The sequence below is a fragment of the Orbicella franksi genome, chromosome 6 (assembly GCF_964199315.1).
Source record: "Orbicella franksi chromosome 6, jaOrbFran1.1, whole genome shotgun sequence".
In the NCBI taxonomy this organism is placed as follows: Eukaryota; Metazoa; Cnidaria; class Anthozoa; order Scleractinia; family Merulinidae; genus Orbicella; species Orbicella franksi.
Genome location: NC_138150.1, coordinates 25,407,362 through 25,415,563, shown reverse-complemented (window position 1 = coordinate 25,415,563; position 8,202 = coordinate 25,407,362). Strand labels below are relative to the sequence as shown.

Below are 8,202 nucleotides of genomic sequence, written 5' to 3'. Positions count from 1 at the left end.
ATTTTTTTCATTCAAGCAAAAAATAACCTTATAAATTTGCCAAATAATCCCTTGGTATACATTTCTTTTAAAAAATTGCCAAGTTTGTGGTCCCATAACCATGCTTTTGTAACTGTTTCATATGAAACTTCGCATATTTCCTAAACTTTGCATGGTAACTTGACCTAACAAGGGGTGTTTTCCAGCCTTCCTGGTTTCCGCTGAAAAATTGCTGGGAACGATGTCGAATATTCCTCGAAATATCCCCTACCTATTCTGTCGACCTACGAGGTAACTGGTGAAATGTTTGGTGATTCGGAAGGTCAGTTGAGTTTTACAATGTATTAACGCATTTAACCGTCTGAGAGTTTTACTGTTCCTTTTTATCGCCTTAGGAAACCTTTTTAAAGTAATAATATTAATAATGTTCAAAGTATTCTTCTTGGAGAACAGTTAATTGAGGTCGAGTAACACGGATAATATTTTTTTGCAACTTGTCGTGTATTACCACCGCGCCGGCGTTCCCCGTGGGATGGGAACTCCCATATAAAAAAAACGGGGGTGCTGGTCGTACCTTTTAGGGGTTAAAAAAGCGGCTGATGTGTCTCTTAAGTCCCACAGTAGGAGCTGTAAAAGAGTAAAAGTGTCAGTAAATGTGTTTTTGTTTTAGCATTGGTGACTCTTGGGGGTGAAAAAATATTCCATCCGCGCTCACAAAACAAGATCTTGGTACCTCTTACGGGTTCTTTTTAAAATTTCCAATGAGCACCGCCCCCCCCGTCCTTTTTATATGGGAGGTTCGACTTTTTGCAACCCGTTGTCGGAACTTGCCACACGATTGGTTTAAATAACTTGCAAGGTAACAATGTAGGGCGACAAGTTACAAGAAAATGTTGCCTGAACTTGGCCTTTAGACAGTGGGGTTCCTATTTTCTACAAAAACCAGTGGGCACCGAGACTTCAGCTTCACTTGAACATATCATGTTGTTGGCATGTCCCGTTCTGCTGCCTTGAATCGAGTAAAATTGTTAAATGTGGATCACAGGGATATTCTTGGAATTGAAAGTTGTTGCTTTTGTATCTGTGGTTATAATTGCACTGGTGATCATGCACGAGCTGTGAGCTCTAGACGCCCAGGTTTCGTTTTACAAGTTTTAAAAGCTGGGACTAGCTTAATCATTCAACCATTCCTTCCTTGTCGTATTTTCTCCTTGAATATCAGTAACGTGGAGATCAGAACAGTGATAATGAAAAACCAGAAAAAGAACCGGTCCATCACCATAGCAACGTGCTTCCATTTCTTCTGATTTTGCTCGATTTCTCGGTTCAATTTCGTGTGTTCAGCCAGGACTGCCAAGTCCTGTGCGAAGCTATTTTCTGTTCCTTTCTCTTTGTCACCCGATATTTTTGTTACACCATTTTGTTGTGAAAGCCTTTTCTGAATCTGTGTGATCGATCGACACTTTGGAGTCTTCTTATGATTCATGGATAGCAGCGCATGCGCCTCACCGTTCATAGAAGTATTCCTTCCATTAAGTTCTTGCGATGCAACCCTCACTTGAACTTCACTGTTATCATCATCATCACAGTTGCCGCCATCATTTTCCTGTTTTTCGACAAGGGAACTTTCGTCGTTTTGGGCGCCTGGTTTCCTCACGCACAGTATATTCGCCAGCCATCCAAGGACGAAGATTTCGACCCATACAGGAATTTTCACGATAGAGCGACCGGAATTTCTGTGATGAATGTTCAATACCCAGCAAGTTGACATTAGTGACACCGAGATTTCCACCATGATCGTGATGTAAAACTTACCGAGTAGAGGAATTGTTTCTGAATTGCGCGGCAAAGTCTCCGCTACGAGCTGCAGAAAGACAGCCATGGCCAAGAGGACCGTGATGCTTAGCGTGATTCGTTCGCCTGACTCAGGCGGAAGGAAAAACCCGAGGAGGATCATGGACAGCATAATCATACACGGAGTGATCAAGTTGAACGCGTAAAACAGCGGCTTACGGCGGATAACCATCTCGATTGTGACATCGGCAAGTGGAATTTTGCAGCACTCGTAGAACTCGACATTTCGCTTCTTGGAGGCTTTAATGAGGTCCCACTCGGCGCTTTTTACGTACTTATCGGAGAATGTGGGTGACGTTTCGGCTTCAATATCCAGGTCCGTCACAACGAAGGTCCACGAGCCAAATTTCATCGTGCATGTCTGCTCGTCAAAAGGGAAATACGTCACGTCTATGTTGCAAGTGCTTCGGAACGAGGCTGGACTGTACCAAGCGTTACGTCCATCGTTTTCAATGATGACGCGTGTCTTATACTTATCAAGGCCACCGCTGAACACACTGTCTGCACTGAAAGAAAAAAAAATCTCTTGATAAACTTCCCCTTGACGTCAAGTTGGATAGGGGGTTATTTTATAGGAGAAGGGTTTGTGCAGTTTTGTACGGGGTCGCAATACTATGTTGGGGACTGGTACATTTCAGCACCCATGATTTTTAGCGCACGAAAACTTATATAACGCTCACAAAAACGTACAGAAAAGTTCTAAAAACTTCAAACCTATGGCATACACTAAGTCGCTAGCACGGGGACAACATTGCAAAAATATGGCTTTTCTTGTAGTTTCTGGGTTGTGTAAGGTTCGCGTGATATTGTGGTAAAATGTACAGCCGCCATCTTTTTTCCTACGGTGGACTGGCTCCAATATGGCTAAGGGTCGATCACTGCCGGGAGTCATAAGTAGGTTTGTTTGTTTGTTTTTTATTCTCCGGGGTCACTGGTTTTTCTCCTGTCCTAAGATTAAACGTGCACTTTTAAATTAAAACTCGCTCAGAGATTGACAGCCTCAGGTTTTGTTACAAACTGGCAGTCACTCAGCTCGTTTGACGATGTTGACATGTTTTGTCTTAAAACAGATACGTACCTGTTGTATAACACAACATCTGGTATCCACACTAAGTTTGGATCCATTCTTATTGTTTTCACTCCATTGTACTTGTCCACTTTCCAGGTTAACAGCTCGTTTCTCCACCTCTAAAATGAATCATACCGTTTATGTCAAACAATTGGGCACGTTCCAAGTTGCAGCATAAAAATGCCAGTCGTCCTCCGGCATCAGCTCAAAGTCCCTGGTGGTCAGGATGCGGGCAGGAGGGCGGGGGAAGAGGGGGGTGGGGACGACTGACATTTCAGGATGTCTTGGGTACAAGTAATATTTCGTAGCTGAAAATGTACGCACGGGTGATGGAAAAATTACTTACTTGTCTTACCCATACGTTTGTCGTCAGCATCTGATTACGATCATCCTAAAAAGGAATACAAACCTGGTTAATTCAAATGGCAATCCAACATAGCAATCTGAAGTCTTAACGGGCGGGCCCGGACCCGAAGATTGCCCGGATCTAAACTAACGCCTTCCATAAAATGGACACTTAACAAAACTGTGGGATGTCCGATCTTGTTAAACTCATGACCTGAGTACAAATTTAGCTGCAGTCTGCTGTTTTAGTCTGTACACACACTTTTTGTTTTCCTTCAGAGTGCGTGAGAGTGATCTCTAAGTGGACAAAAAATAGTGCTATTTGGGCAGTCTTTCAGTCGTTATCCTTGTCATTCTACTTAATTATTCATTATACGATTAACTGGCAAATGAATAAGTTACTTTTGAAACAAGAAGAAAACTGGGGAAGTCTCGTCTCTCAGTCTCTTTTTTCTGTTACTGGGACGGTATGACTTCTCACGTTATAGTTTGTTTTGTCCATAGTAACGATTCCACAAGAGACTGCGAGGTGAGACTCGCCCCAGACTTTTCTTGTTTCTGAAGTGGCAAATGAACATTGAAACAAATTTAAGTCTGGGGCCAGCTCTCAAGGTTTTACTACTCCAGTGATCCGTCACGCTTTCCTTGTAGGCTATGGATTTCTTTGTTCAACTTGGAGATTTTTAGTCTTACCACGTTCACTAACTGAACAACCTCAAGTCCAAACGTGACATTTGTGGCCCTTTTTCTGTCAAATACTGGACGAGCGTTTCTGTTATAAGTACGCATAAGCGTTGAAATCAGAACTTGTTCGGCTGACGGATTTGCCGCTCGCGCTGAAAAAGAAAGGTAAGATCGAAACATCTGTCATTTTATGGATCAACTTTTGCTTTTATTCAGTTAATATTGTACCTGGAAATTACTCTTAAATGTATGACGAACCTGTTTATCTTCGTGATTTTCTATAATTTACCATGTAAACATATCTGTAACTATTCAGTTATTTCTACTTAATCAATACTTCGCCAAGATGACTGACTGTTACCTGAGGTCAATAGAGAGAAGGTAACCATAGTGATAAGCAAACTACGACTTCTGTGTAAAGGTGCCATTGCCGTACTGTCGAATTTGTATCGTCTTTATCTATGATCAGAAAGTCAGAAAATTCCATTATCCAATCTGTATTGGATGTAATTTATGAAAGTTTAGTGTTAACAGTCCGTCGACGGTTTCTCATCATTGACCAATAGACCCAATTCGTATTGTCGGTAGTGGACTGGAACTAGCTTGCAAGAGAGGCTCATGCGGTGAATTATCATTGAAAAGAGATAAATGTCATTTGCATTTGAAGAGACTCCCCACATTAGCCTCAGTTGCAAGCTAGTTCCAGTCCAATACCGGGAATACGAATATGGCTTATTCCGTTGTTTAGCAACTATTTTATGTTGCAGCAAGTTAAATCTTTGCACTCTTTTCTGATTGGTCAGAAACGTTAACGTTAGCATCGTGTGTAATGTTAGTAGTGTAAATAGCCTTAGAATTGTAAGCAATGTTGCTAATTACTGTAAATTGCAATTACTACTAGTGAAGTAAGTTCAGCATTGCAAAGCTGTAAATAGGTAGTACGGCGTCATTCAATAAGACTCCAGATCATAGTTAATAGAGGGAAATGGTTAAGAAGCTCAGTAAACATCAAAGAAACAAACAAACAAACAGGCATAGATTTATGTAGGTCCTTTTCCCTGCGCATCTTTTGTTTTATGCTCATTGACTATGCATAAATTACATAATCGCAATGCTTCTTTTGGTTAGTTGTATGAGCACACGCATAACCATCTTTTGTATTTCGCCGGGTTTTGTACAGGGTCAAAATATCCAAAAAACATACAGCAAAGAACTTTGCCAGGTTTCTTAACCATTCCCTCTAATAATTGTGTCTAGATTGAAGAACTATCATTGTTTCAGAAACACGAACATTGCGCATAAGAACCAAGAGGATTCGAATGAAAACTAATAACGGATGATGTGGCTTTCCCCTCTTTAGCTAAAGACAGTATTATTCATTTTATGATACCGACTCATCCTCTCGGTAATACAACTTTTGTGATGTTTCCAAAAGGTCTAGATAGCAGCAGACATGTAAAGATTTTAAGGAAAACGACCAATTTTTTAAGTTTAAAAGACATGTTTCGACAGAACTTCTGTCATCTTCAGTTGAATGAATGATTATAAAGCAAGTTGAATAATAAGTAGGCAAAAATGCTAATTAAGACAAATAGTAACAACAGAACGTGAAAAGGTGTAAATTAAAAGGATAATTTTAGATTTACATGGTGTAATTGCTGATTGAGGCAAGGTAGTTCTTTTTGAATATGGATAGCCTCCTTTATCTTGAGTTGAAAGCTGATAGTGGCGTGATCTAAAATATGAAAGCAGTCTATTGAACACAATGAGCGACAACATTCAGAATTCTGAAGATGTTTGAAGATGTGAGAGGCCCTATCAACGGCTAAGTGCTCACGTACGCGTGTGGAAAAATGTCGGGAGGTTTCGCCGACATAACAGGCATTACAGCCCGCACATGTAAACTTATAAACCACACGTGAACGAAGCCCGCCGGGGATAGGGTCTTTCACACCAAAAAGGTTACCTATCTTAAAGGAAGAAAAAACTAATTTGATTCAAAAAGAACTACCTTGCCTCAATCAGCAATTACACCATGTAAATCTAAAATTATCCTTTTAATTTACACCTTTTCACGTTCTGTTGTTACTATTTGTCTTAATTAGCATTTTTGCCTACTTATTATTCAACTTGCGTTGTAATCATTCATTCAACTGAAGATGACAGAAGTTCTGTCGAAACATGTCTTTTAAACTTAAAAAATTGGTCGTTTTCCTTAAAAACTTTTGTGATACTGTGGAGAACCTTTGGGTGCTACTTTTGCATCCCAAAACACGATAACTACCACGGGGATATCGCTATACAATGGCTCTACACGTCTTGTGCAAAACGACGACGTGAAATGACCAAATTTTACAGACTTTACAGCACGTACGGAAATCCGATCGTGAACCGCAAAGGTGAATTTTCCAAGTTTCTATTTAGAGTAATTCCGATATATAAAAACTTGAAGAAAATTCGCCTTTAAAATTGGAAGCTGTTGTAATATTGAAAGAAAGGTTAGTTCCAACACCGATAGGCAACTGAATAGAATTTACTGCAATAAAACCCTGACCTGTCACATGAATAAACCAGATGGGAACCTGGGATTCGCTTAATAAAAACCTGTCGGTGTTACGTTGATTAAATATGTGTACATACTTGATAATTAACACAGTGGGTTACAAGTCCAACGTTTCTTTGTTTTATCATTGCATGAAGTTGGCTAGTACTCGTGTTTCCGCCGAATGGTGTTGAATCTCTGTCAGTCTTTATACTCAGTCTTTACATATTCTGACAGTTACCTTGTGTTTCTTACTGTTTAACCAACTCCTGAGGATAACACCCATTGCGGTATCTTTTGTTCATTTATAAAAGATAATCAAAGTATAAAGGACATAAAGAGAGACTGTTGCTTACTTAAGGTTTTATCAATCGAGGTAAATAAAATCCTTTTTAAGTCGCCGAACGACGCATTAAATTGCCTAAAGTTACATCGACTAAACCTTGCAGATCTCAGTAGAGTAGGCTTTGTGAAAAAGACACCGGGCGTGTATACTTATGTAGTTTAATATTTGGTTAGCATTATACGTACATTCGATTTTGTACAGCGCATCTCCCGTTTCGCGCGCGATCCAATAGCCTAGCCGCAAACTAGACAATTATACCCTTGACATGCTACCAGCGCTTAATAATGAAAACTATCTCTTATTTGTTTCTTACTTGGTCATTACCAGCTCAGTATGCTCTCAGAAAATTTGTCATGTTGAAATAACTCGAACGAGCACCATAAAAATCAAATAGCACAAAGCCGCTGTCGACCTCTTTGTTTACAAAGATTCAGAGTCAGGATCACGTGCTAAAAATGTCGAGGTGTCAAGACTAAACGAGTCCGCATAGTATTTCTTAAGCTGACCAAACAAATCAGTGATACTCTAGTTTAAATAAACTACAATTCTTGTAGTTCATCAAACTAGCTAGTTAGAAAAACCAACCAGCCGTAGCATTCCTTTGAAATTGATCTATTTGTAGAAAAAAATACCAAAGCTTACCTTAGCTCACCTTGCCAAGAATTGATTTTTGTTGACCGGTTTATGACGCAAAACTAGAAGTGTGGTCTGACGCTTTCAAAACATTACCAGTTTTATCTCTTTGAGTTTTTATATTGGCAGAGTATTACATGTTGTAGATTTTCGTCTCCGAAGCATACATCGGATGAAAGGTGATACTCTATCTTCTCTTGCAGCGCAACAATCCACATCACATTCTCTTCGCTTCCTTTGTTTAAAAGAAAGTTGTTTAATTTTTGCCTTTAAGAGCCTTGAATTAAAATTTCATAGTGTGCTTTCTTTTAAAGTTCTATAGGCATCTATTATTAGACTGTGAGAGATAAATTGGTTGGTGCAAACTTTGGCTGTCACAGCCAAACACATATTAATTTTAATTAGTATTTCTAGATTAGTTTTGCAATCCCGAACTCGGGCGCTCTTATCAACTCCAACGCATAGTTAGAGTTATAGCTGGAATAAGTCTCATTTAACACTTGCCAAAAAGTGAAAACCGAAATTTATTAACAATATCAAATTCATCACTGGTATAAGAATGAAACCATGGGTGGTGTAAACAACCACTGAAAAATTTTGAAAATTTTCTTAAATATTTCGAAGGAGAAGGAGTTATTCTTGAGCCTTCTCTAAGACCTAAATTTTACAATCTCGAGTTCTTTTCTTTCGTGTGGCGATCTTACAATGCACATCAGAGTCCTTTTCTTTCACAGCGTGTTTTGCGTGAAT

General features: G+C 39.5%; 1 protein-coding gene across 1 annotated transcript; it reads right to left on the bottom strand.

Annotated features, from left to right (window-relative positions):
* Positions 1-343: 343 nt before the first annotated feature.
* On the bottom strand, positions 344-7,518 carry LOC145490754 (neuronal acetylcholine receptor subunit alpha-10-like). The gene is made up of 6 exons (XM_081469850.1): positions 7,472-7,518; positions 4,293-4,390; positions 3,941-4,083; positions 3,249-3,293; positions 2,912-3,021; positions 344-2,339 (listed from the first exon to the last, which is right to left on the bottom strand). Exons 2-6 carry the CDS (start codon positions 4,357-4,359, stop codon positions 1,160-1,162), a joined length of 1,545 nt encoding a protein of 514 aa, XP_081325976.1. The 5' UTR covers positions 4,360-4,390; positions 7,472-7,518; the 3' UTR covers positions 344-1,159.
* Positions 7,519-8,202: the final 684 nt, after the last annotated feature.